At 37.9% G+C, this 16669-nt stretch overlaps 1 protein-coding gene across 6 annotated transcripts; it reads right to left on the bottom strand.

The window, feature by feature from the left end:
• Window positions 1-1496: 1496 nt before the first annotated feature.
• On the bottom strand, window positions 1497-16085 carry LOC121871457. 6 transcript variants are annotated; one of them, XR_006089876.1, is made up of 10 exons: window positions 15502-15619; window positions 12789-13081; window positions 12334-12454; window positions 9357-9404; window positions 7748-7849; window positions 6671-6861; window positions 5327-5479; window positions 4222-4370; window positions 3591-3641; window positions 1497-1928 (listed from the first exon to the last, which is right to left on the bottom strand). XR_006089876.1 is itself a non-coding variant. In XM_042373789.1 (9 exons), exons 1-8 carry the CDS (start codon window positions 15506-15508, stop codon window positions 4254-4256), a joined length of 1032 nt encoding a protein of 343 aa, XP_042229723.1. In that variant the 5' UTR covers window positions 15509-15619; the 3' UTR covers window positions 3286-3641; window positions 4222-4253. The 6 variants fall into 6 exon arrangements, 4 of the variants coding, with proteins under 4 accessions (XP_042229726.1, XP_042229725.1, XP_042229722.1 ...); XR_006089875.1 differs by having other exon boundaries at window positions 3591-4370; XM_042373789.1 differs by lacking the exon at window positions 1497-1928 and having other exon boundaries at window positions 3286-3641.
• Between the last annotated feature and the right edge of the window lie 584 nt (window positions 16086-16669).

Genomic DNA, 16669 nt, shown 5'->3' on the forward strand with positions numbered 1-16669 from the left:
ACTAAGTCTGGGGAACGTACAGTCTCATTCAAGATTCTTCAAACACTGCTGGAGACAGCTGGCAACTTAAGGCCATTTGTTTACTATAGTATGTAGTAAAAAATATGAATAAATGTTAAAGTGATCGGTTACTTAGTTCCCCGTTTCTTAATTTAATGGTTGGGCTTTGTTGTTTCGTATTATATTATACTACGTACTATAGTAACAGCCTTGAGTTGCCAGCTGTCTCCAACAGTGTTCGAAGAATCTTGAACAAGAATGTACATGTTTGTTTTACTGGTGTGCATCTTTTGTATTAATTGAATTATTAAAATTATATAAATATTGTTGATACCTTTAAGAGTATTTATGAATTTGCAATATTGTTATATAAGAACAGAACTACACTACTTAAACCTTTTACATTGTCAATTGTGATAACCAGTTTTATTGAATTTTATATGAAGATAATAGAAAATAAGTAATAATAGAAAACTTTGTGTACAGTATTGTAAGTGTTTGCTAACAAAGAAATAGCAAAGCAATTTTGATGTTACGGTTGTGTATGACTAACAGTGTTTTTTTATTGATTGATTTTTTTGTTTAACCAATTTCAGTGTAGTACCCAAGTTTTTGTGTTATTCTAATTACAACTGTGGACGAAATGACAGATATTTAAAATGTACAATACCTACATATTTTTTTTCTTTTCGCTGAGTTAGGGAGTAAGAAATACCTTATTGAGTAAAACACTTGCTAGCTGCTTGATCACCTATTAAACCATAACTTGACTTGTGTGTGTGTGTATCAGCAGTGTCTTAGTTCAGACATGTGTGTCCCCAAGTGTGCAGTACAGTATATGAATGTAAGAAAACATTGTTCACTGAAAACAGTAATTAAAGACAGGCATAAGATACGAAGGACAAGAAATATTATACAGTACATAATCATCATTGTAGTTTTCCAAACTTGCGTGGGTTAGCCATAATTACTTGATGGCAGCTCTCCGTGTGTGTACAGTTTCTTGTAAGGTTTTTATCTCTGAGGTAATTTCTTACAATATCACCCCATGTCATTCTTGGCCTGCCCCTGGCTCTCCTCCCCTCCACATTCATACCTTGAACCACTTGGTCTCCTCCATTCTCTCATGCCCAAACCATCTCAGCATACCTTTACACAGAACTCACCAATACTCCCAGCCACCTTCTTAGCTCTGAACACAGCTTCTCATCTTTCAGTGTCACATTACACATCACCATTCTCATTTTAGCTCACTTGAGAATACATTCCCCATCCTCTTTAACTGCCAATGTTTAACTACTGTACCAAATAACATCAAACTTCTCATGCCAGTTGCATACAGTACATCTTTAATTTTGTGTGGAGGGAAAGTCTTCGTGCCATCAATAAAGGCAATAACTCCCTAAACTTCTTACAGCTGAACAAGCTTCAGCACTGATAATATCACCCAAGTGTAGTATCTTGCATTATTTAATGGGAGAATGACAAGTCACATGGTCAGTCTGGCTGGGCGTTTATTCTCTATTGTTGGTTACAATGTGCCGAACACATTTCGTGTTTACACAAGCCTAAACACTTTCTGACTTTGGTAAGAAGTAACATAATATATAATGTATATATAATCAATAAATGCAGCATATACACATACATATACAGTATATAACACCAAGTAGCAAAACTTATCAACACAGTCCTGGGACATATATCTTGGTTTGTGGCATTCATTTGAATTAATAACACAATTTTTTAATACAATTGGTCCTTTAATTATTTATGCAATTCTAAATTACTGTAAACATAACTTTAAAATTATATTTTAATTAAATTACTGAACTGTACTGTACTGTACCAGCCTGAGACCTAATAACAAAACCTTTTTTTTCCGGGGATTAATCCACCCGGGCACAGGTAATGACCCACATCAGGGCCTGGGGGGGCGAAAATATAATAAAATATAATAATTATTATTATTATTATAATAATAATAATAATAATAATAATAATAACTATTATTATTATTACAACAATTAATAAAATTAATAAAAAAAAAATAACCATAAATAAATACAAAAACTAAAAAAATAAATCAAGAGTGAGAAACAATATATGAATGTTGTGATGTCAATAGTAAGAGAAACAATTGAGACCCTGCAATTGTGTGTAAATGAGGCAGAAAGTCAGATGAGCAACCTGGGACTTGGTCATAATTTTCATGAGCCGTATGGCAGCAGGGTTTACCATCAGACAACACATTATGCTTCCAATATCTTCCCAGGTGGTAGCACCTCCCTGTTTGGTGGCTGCTTACTACCTGCCAATAATATGGCCATCTTACAGAGGGTGGTACAGTTACCATTCTCTCATTTTATAACTAAAACATACCTTTGTACGCAAGTACTGTGCTGCAAGTTATTGCAATACAAAAACTGCTGACACAATCAAGTGCAATAACTGTATCGTACAGTAGTGAAAAAGCTTACATTTACCCAACAAAAACTTATTCTGTACCTGATCTACACCTATATTGGCTGGTAAAAACTACTGTCTACCCTAACTAAAACTTATCCTTGTATGAAACTAAATCATATAAAAAAAAAGCAGTACATTAGATTATTAAAATGTAACTTTAACAAATTATGGGAAATCAGAATCCCTCACTATACGAACATTCACTCTACAAATACAGTACAGTACAGTATTGTACTCTATTCTTATGCCTCTTTCTCATTATACAAAAGCCATTCTCGCTTATATAAGTATGGTTCCTAAGGTAATGTACCAAATTTATATATATATATTTTTAATGTGTTCGTTACAGTAGTACTGAAGTTAGTATTTTAAAGCCATTTCATTTTTGTTTTATAATGAGGTTTTCTTATCATTGTGAACTGTACTCTATTTTTCCCATGTCATTTTATTTTATGTATGAATATTTACTTAACGAGTGGTTTTCAAGGAACTTGACCCATTCGTATAGTGAGGAATACCTGTACTGTACTCAAAGAGTGAATCTCAGAGTTTAAGCAGCACAACTTAACACGGTACAGTACAGTGGGGTATGCTTTAACGAACGAATCCTACCACGAATATTCCTAAAACGAACGGTTTTACCTATAAAATTGAGAATGCTATAACGAACGAAACTCCTAGAACGAACATTATTTATTTTATTGATTTATTTTTTTTTACTAATTTATTTATTTTTTTATTACAAGTATTAATGATATTCTTTATTTCAGGGGTTTAGATACTTTTTTAAAATTTTTACAATTTTATATTATATTTTTCAGTGTTAAGTGGTTGTATTTGGGGGCCTGGAATGGATTAATCCTATAACGAACAAGGTTCTAGAACCAATTAGATTCGTTGTAGCATACCCCACTGTATAAAGTTTTGCACAGCACCTGCCACCAAAGTGTTGTCTGTGGTCAGGTGTAAAACCCACTACCTAATCCTTCAACTGCTTGTGAAGAAACTGGCAGCCATTTTTACAAGTAAGAAAATCTACTTTTTCTCATATGTTATATTTATAGTAAATACTGTATTTGTGACCACAATTATCCACATATTAAAAAATACTAAAAACATACCTGCACACAGGAAAGATTTATCTGTTGCCCTGGACTCTCACACACCCACATCTGTTAGGTAAATGCTTGTAAAAAAAATTATGGCATAATAACTGTGATAAAATTAAAATTAAAATTTGCAAAAAACACATTTTCTTACTCAGATATTGAATGCATTTGTTATCTGTATAAGGAGTTGAGACCTAACATACTATACAGAGCACCATGGCAGCAGTAATATTTATGAATTATGATCAAATCTTCACAAAAAGTTTTTCATCAAAATTATTCTAATCTTAATTGTTTTGTGCATTTTATTTTCAGTTATGATCCAGCGGCATAAGTTGGACTTTTTTCTTCTTCTCTTTAAAACTAACTTAACCTGTGACTCAGACGAGTGATTTATTTATTTCTGAGGTTCAATTATACTTAAATTCTAAAAGAAATAATGTACTTAGGAAAGTTAATTAATTCTTTGGGTAAAAATGCTGTACTTGTGTAAAAAGAAACCTCCAAAAATTATCTCATCTTAGGATTACAAACTTCCATCAACACAGGTACTACAACTCTTTAAGTCCTCCCAGATATCTTACAGCATTTAATTAAATTCTTTAATGTAAAACTCTGAAATTTATCCATCTATCTTCACCACCTTGCTCTGGTCGGGGTTTGTAGCAGTTGGCCTTACTGTACGCCAAGGAAGGAGAATGGGACAGTCTGCAGACAGAGAACCTCATACACTGCGCTCTTATTCTCTGAACCCCAGTAAGGGACGTAGCACACCTTATGACTGCAGTGAACCTGGAAATAGATCATTCTTATATATAGGGTGTCTCAGAAAATTGTATACAGACTGTTTTAGAAATTTTGTGGAGATCACTGGAAGATTTGTATTATAAGAGCAACATATTCCTCTCTCCCACAAGTAAGGACAATGTTGCCGCTATATTACAAGCATTCACATTATCACCACGAAAGTCTGTAAGGCAGTGTGTACAGTATATACATCTTGAGACAACATAAAATGTACACCATGACAAATCGTTTCACCTGTACTCAGAGTACAGTACAGTGCGTATATGAAAATCTATAGGCACTATGAAAATAGGTAAATTTTAAATTTATATCAGCAAAAGTGGAATGAAAAGGGGGGGATATATTGGTCCACACAAAGAGGATTTAAAAGAGATGAGTACTGTAATATGAGACATTAATTATTACAAGGGTGTACTCGCCACCCGAACAAACATACGATTTTTGTACCATACTTTACAGAAAGTTTCATTCTACTATTACAAGAATGTATGACAAGTTCACCTTTGGTTTACTGGCAAAATCCCATTGAATCATATGGTGTAAAACTCCCAGCGTCTCTGTGGTAATTTCAGTGTCTGATGACGGTAAAGCAAAGTTGAACTCGCCAGTGGCCCAACGACCTGCCTTACTCCCTGAGCTAATCAGCATGTTGGGAAACATTAAGTCACCTTTAAAATGAGACCTCATTGAACAGAATTAATGATAACAGCCTGACACCATATCATTACTTAAGAGTTATAATAAAAAAGGAACAAGCTGCAATTACATAATGTGTACTTTTACTAGTTGCCAAAACCAAATAGTTACAATTTCATTATGAAAAATCAATCTCAATGCACTACAGAGAACAAAACCGACCTAAAGATACCTCAGCACATAACTGAACAGGGGTAGTAAAAGTTTCAAAATTAGTATTTCTACCATAACTTTAATGTGCTCACCTTTCCGGAGACAACGGTCCCACTAACACTGAAGCGACCGATGAATAGTTTTTCCCCATTCACTGTATAGCCACCCTCCAGGGCTCCCATGGGAACATTACCCTGCTTTGCTGACTGCCACGTGAAGTTGGCACCCCCGGGGTTACTCAGCAGCTGCAAAAGTACTGGGACATTCATAATAGACCAATAACTAGACACATACTGTATATCATCAGGTTCAAATCTGGCTGAAGCTGTAACTTTCCATAAAGTTGTTGCTGAAACTGTTACTGAACCTGAAGTTGTTGATGAAGCTGCTTATTATGGTGGAGCTGAAGTTGGTAGTTTAGGCCTTTGAATAATAAAGCTGTCGAAAGAACCTTGCACAGCTGCTTTCTTTCTCATTAAACATCTTTATGTAGAGGTCATATGCATTTTTCATGTTCCTGTTAATTTTAATGCTTTGTTCTGTCAATGGATTCATTTTATAAAATACCGGTATGTTCATTGCTTGCTCCATATAATATCCACAGACCTCTCACCTTTTTCATATCGTTTTAACACATCTAGTTAATCGGCTAAGCTTATAAACTTCTTTTAGCTTTTGAACCAGCACTACCATCACTTGCTCTCTTGCTCATGTTGAATAGGGACAAGAAAAAAAAATGCCGTAAGAAACCCGAGAAAGTTTTTCTCCTGCTGTTCAGATGAGTGAAAACAAAGGGCCCGCCAGCTGCGACTGTTTATACTCACAAACCCGGCAGCCTCCGTGCGCAAGGCGTTTATTATTATTATTATTATTATTATTATTATTACTACTATTATAGTACATATTGGGATTTAGTTATTATTTATATGATATATTTATTTTCATTTATTTATTCATTTTTTTAATTCTATTTTTGTAGTAAATATGAAGCAAATAATGGCGTAGATTGAATTGGGTCCTAAATTAACCAGGGTCTTAAATATGAATCGTCATTAGTAGAACCGTCGTTATCGGAGGCTTCCTGTGTGTGTAATATTTAATTTTTTGTATAACAAATAAACTGTACGTGCCCGAGCATATTTATTCACAGAAATGAAATCAACACCTCAAAATTACCAAAAGGAAGCTGCTCTGAACCATGTTACAGAATTGTTTATTAACTTATTGCCTAGTGTTATTATACAGTATTGTACTGTAATGCCAACTAGTCCTTATTGCTATATTTAGTCCGTAAATGTATACTGTATACTAAAAACCTAACGTTAAATATATACGGTAATAAAACAATGTTATATAGATTAAAACAATGTTAAGTATCTATGTTACTACAGAGATAAAAAAAAGTATTCATTCTCCTATTAACACACAACACTTACAAAGTAATTAGGTTTGGCAATAGAGGTACCACCCCAGGATATGTAGCAGGCATTGGTGTCCGGCAGAAGGACTCCAGGGATAAACTCTCCTTGATGGTGGGCAGCAGCTACATATGAAGGGTTTCTCCCTACTGTAGCAGGAACTGGTGCTGCACACTTGGACCCATTTCTACAAGGGATCCACTGTAAAGCTGAGATATTGATCATCTTTTAGTTAGTACTGTGTCAACTATGTTCTTTTATATACCTGTGAAACTTTGTAATTAATGGACTGTAAAAGGAGAGGAAAATCCGTTAGGGAGGTTTCACTATGTTACTGTGATAATGGTATTATTGCTCTTCAACAACTAAGGTGTTTAAGCATACACAGTACAGTGACTTGGTCAGTAATTAGACCAGTCCACCAACAATTAAAAGTTATAACATAAAGAACTATATTTTCATATATCAAATTCTACAAGTACATTATGTAGTAAGGTGAATGTGTCATTATTGTTGACTAGTGACTTATTAATAGGTTTATAATGACCCAGAGAGTAACTTCCCCAGGTACAGTATATAAGTAGTGAAGATGAGGGAACCACCTCTGGGGACACAAAGACTGCAGCTGATAAGGTCAATTTTGCTACGACTGTAACAACTACAGAGACCCAATGCATATAAAAGATGATATACAAGTGATATCTCTGTTGCCTGGAACAACTGGTGCAAGAGCACTTCCAGTAATTTATCGGTAACCTCATCCACACCTTCTACCTCTACATTCATTAGGGCAGACAACCTTTAGGAAATTACCGAAATCATCTGATTTATATGTACCATTGGCAGGTAACATCGTCAAAGCAATTATAAGCACATTAGCTGTATTATGATACAGTATATTTGTAACAGTAAATACTACCACACATTACCATGGTATGTATTAGGGATTAAGTGTAAATAAGTAATGTGCATAAGTAATGGTTTTCATTTAATATCTAATACCACATTAAAACAATAAAATGTTTTAGAAAAATGTAAATGCAGTGTACTGTAGAGTAAAAGAATAATATATACAAATGCAAACACAGAACTCACTTCCACTGTTGCAAACTGGAGTTGCTATGTTAGGTTGTACAGTAACAAAGCCAAGGGCAGGCGATGGTCTCTGTGGCTGCCGTGTTAACTGGAGACGCCCAACTGGTGAGACAGGAAGACACTCGGAAATACTGCACAGGATATCTGATCCATCTTAAAACTTAACCCTTATCCAGTGACAAAAGATTCCCTATTTCCCCTCTCCTCTTCATGTGTGCAGAAGTGGAAGTCAAGAAACTAGGAGATGGCCACCATCCCTACAGCTAACTTCCACTGATGATGGCCACCATCCCTACAGCTAACTTCCACTGATGATGGCCACCATCCCTACAGCTAACTTCCACTGATGATGGCCACCATCCCTACAGCTAACTTCCACTGATGATGGCCACCATCCCTACAGCTAACTTCCACTGATAATGGCCACTGTCCCAACAGCTAACTTCCACTGATGATGGCCACGCTCCCACAGTTAACTTCCACTGATGATGGCCACGCTCCCACAGTTAACTTCCACTGATGATGGCCATAATGCAGAAAGAACCTGCATTATCTCTTCAAATGGTCTTGAGACTGGCAAATACTCTTTTAACATTACAAAAAGCAAGATCCTACACCTAGGATACAACAACCCTAATAACAACTACACTGCTAACATCACTTTCCTGGATACTGTAAATAAGGAGAAAGATCTAGGCATTGTGACAATCATTCACTGAAGGCAGCACAACAAGTGGGAGCAGAAGAGAGAAAAGCAAACTTAGATTTGGGAATTATAAAGCATACCTTTGAATACAAAGATAGAAAAATGCTCTTTCAAATGTATGACTTCCATGTATGTCCCAGTCTGGATTACTGTATACGGCCCTGGGGTCCACAACCTTCCCAACCAGCGGGTCCCATCCGAGAAGGCCCCACTTCAATATTAATATAAACTGACATAGGAGAATAAAATAGAATGAATAAAACAGATCAAGAGTGAGTACGGTTATATTTGTGGTGTTGTCAATAGTAAAAGACAGTGACCCTGCAATTATGTGTAAATGAGGCAGAAAGATAGATCAGCAACCTGAGACTTGGTCACAATTTTTGTAATGCCATATGGCAGCAGGGTCTACCATTAGACAATACATTATGCTTCCAATATCATGCAGAACAAATATAAGGAAATGCTGTACTTCTTCACACAGAGGGTCATAGGCTTATGGAACAGTTTACCAGCTCAATCTGTTGCAGCAAAAACAGTACAGGACTTCAAAATAGCCCTTGACAATACTGTCAAGAATACTGGAGGGGTCCTGTGTAGGCATAACCAAGGATAAGAGTCCTTGGGCATTTCCACCTCTATTCGGGGTAGCCATTAACCAAATAAGGTAAAGGACATTCAGGAGCCGGTGCACGCCCAGTATTTGCCAACAGTGAGTGACAGAGACGTGACCGATCGCCCAGGCGGCTAGCGAGCCGATCAGTGGCGAAGAAGATAAATGAAAAGGAAAAGTAATCAGAGACATGACCGATCACCCAAGCGGCTAACAAGCCGATCAGTGGCGAAGAGGATAAAAAAAAAAAAGTAAAAGTAAATCTGATCCACAAACAGCTACATACTTACGCTGATTAATCATGACCGACTCTGGTTCAAACGGTGTTGGATCTTCATCTGAAACAACATGAAAATTATATTGCAGTATTGCACAAAAAAATATATAATTTTACCATTTATTACCTTACTAACCATTTTGGTGAATGTTCCGTAATGTAAATAGTTGTCACAGGTCCATAATGTATACAATAGTTGTCACAGGTCCATAATGTATACAATAGTTGTCACAGGTCCATAATGTATACAATAGTTGTCACAGGTCCATAATGTATACAATAGTTGTCACAGGTCCATAATGTATACAATAGTTGTCACAGGTCCATAATGTATACAATAGTTGTCACAGGTCCATAATGTATACAATAGTTGTCACAGGTCCATAATGTATACAATACAGTACTGTAGTACCCCGATTTACGCGGTCAATTGAACCCATGGGGTACCGCGGAAAGTGAAAACCTCGTAAAGTGAACAACAGAACATATGGGATTAATTCCAATAGAGACTGGCCCGACCCCCAAACTCCACTTTTTCAGACACAATACCTACGTTGCAGTAAAAATTACATCTTAATTTTATGATAGTATGCACACACAATTAATAATTAAGAGAAATATCAATAATATTAGTTTTCTTAACACTTACATTAGTAGAAAAGATGGCTGGGCACACAGGGATGGGGGGGTTGGTTCTGAGGCAGAGGGCAGATTATTGGCCCTCACCTGTATCACTTGTATCAATTGTATAACTATCCACCACATAGGCTTGCAGGGCCTCTTTGTCAAACCCCTTAAAGTCCATATAAGTTCATATCCTCACTATCACTGACTTGGGCCGGCTGTGGTGGGTGGCGGGTGAAGAACTCGGTAAGGTTTTGATGACTGGGCGACCTTGTGCGCATCCTGCCCGCGCCGCTTCCCGCGTATATGAGTAGATGCACCGCGTAAAGTGAAAGTCCGGTTCTGGCGAGGTACCACGTAAATGCGAAATCCGGAAAGTGAAACCGCGTAAAGCGGGGTATTACTGTAGTTGTCGCAGGTCCATAATGTAAACAGTACTGTACATCAGAGATAAACTTTATGGGTGAACATGAGGAGTTTAAAGCAGACAAATCAGTAATGTACACATGAAATGACTAACCAAAGTGGAATTGTCTATGAAGTAACTTAACCAAACTTAACCCATTCATGATTATGACCAAGAAGCCTGAGTGACCCCCTAGGTTACCAAAAACTTGACATTTTTTATTTGCTTAAATAGTCAGTTTAGTTGAGTTAACAATGAAAAAATATATTATTTAATGGCCAGCACTTCATGACTTTGGTGGGTCTCCCTGGAGTAGCTGCCACCACCAACATACTTTAGTAATGTGCTACCTTACAAAAATTCCCACTTATACTTTAGTTTTCCTGACAAATTACATTAATTTTTATTACTAATAACACTAATTGGATGACGTATTGTAATGTCAGTACTGTACTGTAGTTATCACTGACCAACACTCGACAGCGATTGTTTACATAAAGATTTGGTCGTAGTGGACACACGATCATGTGTGTGCCGAGTGAAGCAGAGTGGAGCTTGTTTACCTTATAAATACTAGTTTTCCTTATAATATGTCAAACTTAATACACAACTTTGTATGAATATTTACACTGTAAAACTGGTGGTATCTGGAAAAAAAGGCAATACCTTGTTGGAAACACTGCTTCTTGTCTGATCAGCAAAGTTTTAAGCAATGTTGGAGCTGTTAAGTAACCTAATCTAATGTAACCTAATCTAACCTGATTATTTAACTAAGACGGTAAAAATCGCATAAAACAGACGATCGTCGAAGTGGGATGACAAGCCTCTCATGGCTTTGTCAGCTGTCCTTAGTCAAATTGACTAAATATAAATCATTATTATTATTACCCAAACACTGAACCTTGTATCATGGTGCTTTTTTGGCTGCAACTGTCACTGGATAAACATGACATTCTCTCTGGGCAAATTCCTTTCCATAGGTGGGTGGAAGACAGACATGTGGGCCCCACATGGATGGTGGCGGGCAACTGCGACCTCCCTCTCCCATCTTGTGTTCTACGTTAACCACGCTTTCTTCCATCATCAGTTTCCTGTCCTCACTTCTGCACCTCCTTCCATGTGCCAAGTGGTGTTACTTAGAGCCTGCCACAGCCCCATCAGCAGGAGAGACAGAACAAAAGCCAGCAAGGGAGGTCATATGTCTCCTGCCACACAATTTCACTCACTACATGTCTTCATCCTCCTAGAGCTTTTCTCATACTCTGGATCATTAGGATCAGACACCAATTTACTCCCACTATGTGTGGGTTCATCAGGGTCGGGACCATTACAAGTAGGAAGCCCACCCGAATAAAATTTCATGACTGATGTCTGCAGTACATGCACAGTACTCTGCTAGCAGTTTGAAAAGATGTCAGAGGCTTCATTGTAACTATAATTGTATCCTCAAACATTTTAGAACAACCCTGCATTTTACTGAATCATTCTGTTTATTCACAAGTGTAACCTGCAGAGGGGGACATTGATATCACGGGCATAACCATGAACAGGATAATCTAACCTACATGGACTTTTCTATAGAGTACAGTAACTCTCAACTGGCTTAGCCATGTTAATAGTGTTGTTGTTATTATCGACTGTCTCTGTATTTTTCTGGCTAATTAAACTATTTAAATATCAATATCAGAATGATGAGGTTTGTACTTATGTGAATGAATATAAATACAAACTAATACCTGTATAACTAAGGTACAGGATCTTTTAAACAAGATACCGATAAAGACAATATGGTATAGTTAAGTCAACACTTAGTTCTACATGGGAATGCATCACTAAAGCAATTGTGTAACTGCAAAATTGCCAGCTATGAGTCAATAAAATCACAAGAATATTAGCTAAGGTCCACATTGTAATTAACTACACATTAATAAGCTTTTCTGTCCAGTATTATATCACTTGCCTGCAAAAATCCAGGATCCTCTTGCACCATAAGCTGTGCAGTATCCATAGTGGGTGACCCTTATGGGTGCAATGGCATCTGAGAAGGTCAAAAATGGTTTTGACTCCCGTTCACGCCCAATCTAAAACCATTTAAGAAAACACACACATATAGAGGGGTCATACTGAAATTGTACAGTCTATAATACTCGGCCTTAAGTGGGTACCATACTGTACATGCAATTGTGTATATTACTATAGATATTGCACTATAAAATCAAACACAAAAATACTACTACGTACAGTACTGCTTGGTTAAATTTTCTATACACTTCACAATGTTTAGGAATCCATCATCTTTAATGAGACACAGCAACCTGAGGATTCCTCACTCATTTAAACAGAGAAAGCACTAAATTTCTCATTATAAATAAGAACTAAAAAAAAAAATTAATGAATTCCTTTAAAGCATCGTACCTTAATGGCACTGTTGGTGACAACAACCCAGAATCCCATAAACTCATTTGCATTGAGTATATTGGGGGTCTTAACCTTGCAGACGTCATCTTTCTTGTTCCTCCTGATGCCTGACTCACCACCACCCCAGCCACCAAGGAAGATCTCAAACATGTGATGGGGGACCTCTGCTGCTGCCCCAGACAGACAAATGTTGGCATCATTGGGTGCCTTCACGCGGAACCTGAAGGTCTGTCCATTCAACGGCCGGAAGACATACACGCGGTTCCCACCACAATTTGGGGATTGATGTACTGTAAATAAATATTGTATATTTCAGATACAATAGCAATTCCTTTATACTATTTTGTACTGCACAGTACTGTGGTGGTGGGGGAGGGGTTCCCATTGTTGTTTGACCATCAGAATATCCCAGTTGACCCACACAAGCTTGGATAATGGCCATAACACGTTCATGATGTCAGTTGATTGAAAATGTCCAAAGGAGAGCCACCAGACTGGTGTCCGCACTTCGGCACCTCAGCTGTCCAGAGCGATTAGAGCACCTGCAACTGCCTAGCTTATACTATAGACGGGCAAGGGGAGAACTAGTTAAGATGTATAAACATCTCAAAGGGCACTAGTACTTAGTCAAGTGTCCTTACTTGGAGCTGGCAGGCGCTCGCCCCACAAGGGGTCACAGCTCAAGGTTGTAGAAGCCACAAGTCCAAAAAACTGAGAGGGCAAACTTATTCGGAGTGAGAATTGTGAACTCTTGGAACAACCTGCCAGTGTTGTGACGGCACCGAGCTCTTTCAAGAACAGACTTGACCAATACTGGAGCTGGTTCAGACACATTCAGGAGCCAGTGTATACCCAGTATGGGTATGGGTATCGAGAGGAAAGTTTTAAATTGGATAAAATCATGGCTCACCTATAGAACACAGAGGGTCAGCGAAGATGGTGTTAAGTCTGAGTGGGGCTGTGTAACCAGTCGGGTTCCCCAGGAGTCAGTACTGGGCCCACTCTTGTTCATAATCTACATAAACGATCTAGATACTGGGATCAGCAGTGACATAAGCAAGTTGCGGATGGCACCAAAATAGGGCGGCAGATTAATTCAGGGCAGGATACAAATGCATTACAGGAGAATTTAAATAAACTGCAGGGGTGGTCAGAAAAATGGCAAATGAAATTCAACACCAGCAAGTGCAGCGTACTTAATATTGGAAGAACAAACTGTCAATGTATACAGCCTTAACAACATCAATCTAGAGAAGTCATCTTATAAGAAACTTAGGGATACTTGTAAGCCTGGGCCTACGGCCTAGAAAACAGTGCGTTAATGTTTGAAATAAGGCAAACAGAGTATTGGGGTTTATATCTAGAAGTGTAAGTAATAAGAGTGCAGAAGTCTTATTGCTACTATATCTTGCGCTAGTCAGGCCGCACCTCGATTATGCGGTTCAGTTCTGGTGCCCCTATTATAGAATGGATATTAATTCACTGGAGTCGGTGCAGCGAAGAATGACAAAAATGATTCCGGGACTTAGAAACCTTCCATATCAAGATAGATTAAAGAAACTAAACTTGCATTCCCCGCTAGACAAGAGTACTCCGTCAGAAGTCACTACTGTACGGGTAGTCGTTGCCATGGAATGGTTGCCAGTTATCAATGAACGCCCAACCATTGCTTGCACAATGTTTTTCCAGTCGGCAATTTATAGCAAATGGCAAGAAAACTGTAGTTGGAAATAACACTGAGTTTATTTTCTAATCCAAATATATGGAATCAAATAATGAAAACAACAAAATCAAATATAATAATTCTGGCCAAGTTCATATTTCTTACGATTACTACAGATTCAAGTACTACTGTACAGGTCATGGACAGGTTCGCTGCCGGCCTCCATCTCCGAGTCTGGTCTACGTAGTAAAGACGGTTGCAGGGTACCACATTACTGATATTAATGATCATTTACTCTATGCGGTCCTGTGGTGTTTCATCCATGGAGTCTGTATAATTATACATGGTTAGTTAATTATAGTGAGTTTTTAAGGAGCTGCATTCCTACAAGGTAAAAAGAATAAAAGATATTTGTTAGTAACTTATGGGAAGATAGAGCATCTGTAATCGGTGATGACTTATCACAGTGCTGCATCATGCTAACTCACTCTCAAAGCAGGTTTACAACACTTCAGTCTGCTTCCTGTAGCTGTTTGACTTTTGAATTAATACGCGAGTAATAATGTGACTATCGGCATCATTAATTTATTCGGCACAGCGTCCCAGGGTCGGGAGACTCCAGGACCAGTGTTTTCCATTATTGCTCTACAGAAATAATCCGATTTTCTTGGCACCGGAAGTTTTATATTAAAGGATATTAAGGGAAATATAATATTTTTTAAGGGAATACGCTGGGTAGCTTCAAACACAGGTTGGATGGATATATTGTGAGCAATCGGGGTTGGGTGTAAATGGGACTGCCCAGTATGGGCCAATAGGCACGCTGCATTTTCCTCCATTCTTATGTTCTTTTGTAAGGGCGCGCCCTTAATGTACTGACACTGGGCGCCAACATTGTAAATCCTATTATCCAAGTATGTCACGAAAGAGGAACGAAATTTTTTAACTTACCCGTCAATCGTCATGGTAGTGTGGGGTACAAGATGTTGGTAAATCTGTAGTGGATTCTACACAACCATCATGACAAAACAACAAAGAAATAATTACCCGACATTGTTGGCTTCAGTACCTATGACAGTGCACTCTGGGATAACACTAAAAATCACGGACAACAACCGTCTGTTCTTCTCTCACTACCGACTGCGGACTGCATCATATTCACAAGCATTCAGTAACAGTGACTGCCTTTTGCCTTTCTTGTATTGTAATATTTAACTAGAATGCAGTATATAGAAATGAGAGCGTACCCATAATCATATTTGGTAGCCCGTAATAGGTGTATTTCATCAAAGTAAAGCATTATATTACACTAGTGGGAAACTCCTGGTGCGTCTGGCAGTGTAGAAATTATCGAGATAACACTTCTGGGACTCATTATGTCAACATGACTCTTTAAAAGTTTAGATGGTAATTTAACCAATATCTCATTCTGATCATCAAGCCTTTGTGAGACTTTTGCATTTATGCTGGCAATAAAATTAGTTATATTCTATTAAGGAGACGAAATCAAGCAGTTGGGCATCTTACTGTGCGTGCGTGACTGCTTGGCTGTTGCCTGAATCAGTAAATCTTGCGAGTTTGGGAGTTCATGTAAGGACGCACACAGCCAAGGTCACATACAGAAAAGGGCCTGCAGAATCATACTCGGCGCAGAAAACTCCGGCTACACCAACGCTCTCTCCACCCTGGAAATGCCATCCCTCAGTGACCTCCACCACCAAGCACTGGAAAGGTTTGGCCGTGGACTACTGCACCACCCTCGCCTCCCACCCACCTCGCTCAGTCCGCCACTACAACAAAATTCAGCCCATAAGAGCCCGCACCGATAGATATAAGAACAGCACCATCCCATCTATTGTTAAAATAATAAACAACTCCTGATTTATGGACTGTACAGCCCTGTAAATGTATTCAATGCACATTATATCATAATGTCTAAATCAAATGTAAGTGTATATTTTCAGCCACCGGCTGCAACTCTATTAATAAACCGTTTATTATTATTATTACACACTGGGTATACCTATGGATGCGCGCTACCGTGTATGTAAGTCCGTATATATATATATATATATATATCATGTAGCTCCACAATGGAAACATGGATAAGATAAATCTTTATAACATCACACAGGGAAAGGGAAACAATGGAGATCCTTAGCTTTCGTCTTTATTCAAGACATCTTCAGAGGCAACTGAATTACAAAGACTGATT

This window comes from Homarus americanus, unplaced genomic scaffold (genome assembly GCF_018991925.1).
Source record: "Homarus americanus isolate GMGI-L3 unplaced genomic scaffold, GMGI_Hamer_2.0 scaffold45698, whole genome shotgun sequence".
Classification (NCBI taxonomy): domain Eukaryota; kingdom Metazoa; phylum Arthropoda; class Malacostraca; order Decapoda; family Nephropidae; genus Homarus; species Homarus americanus.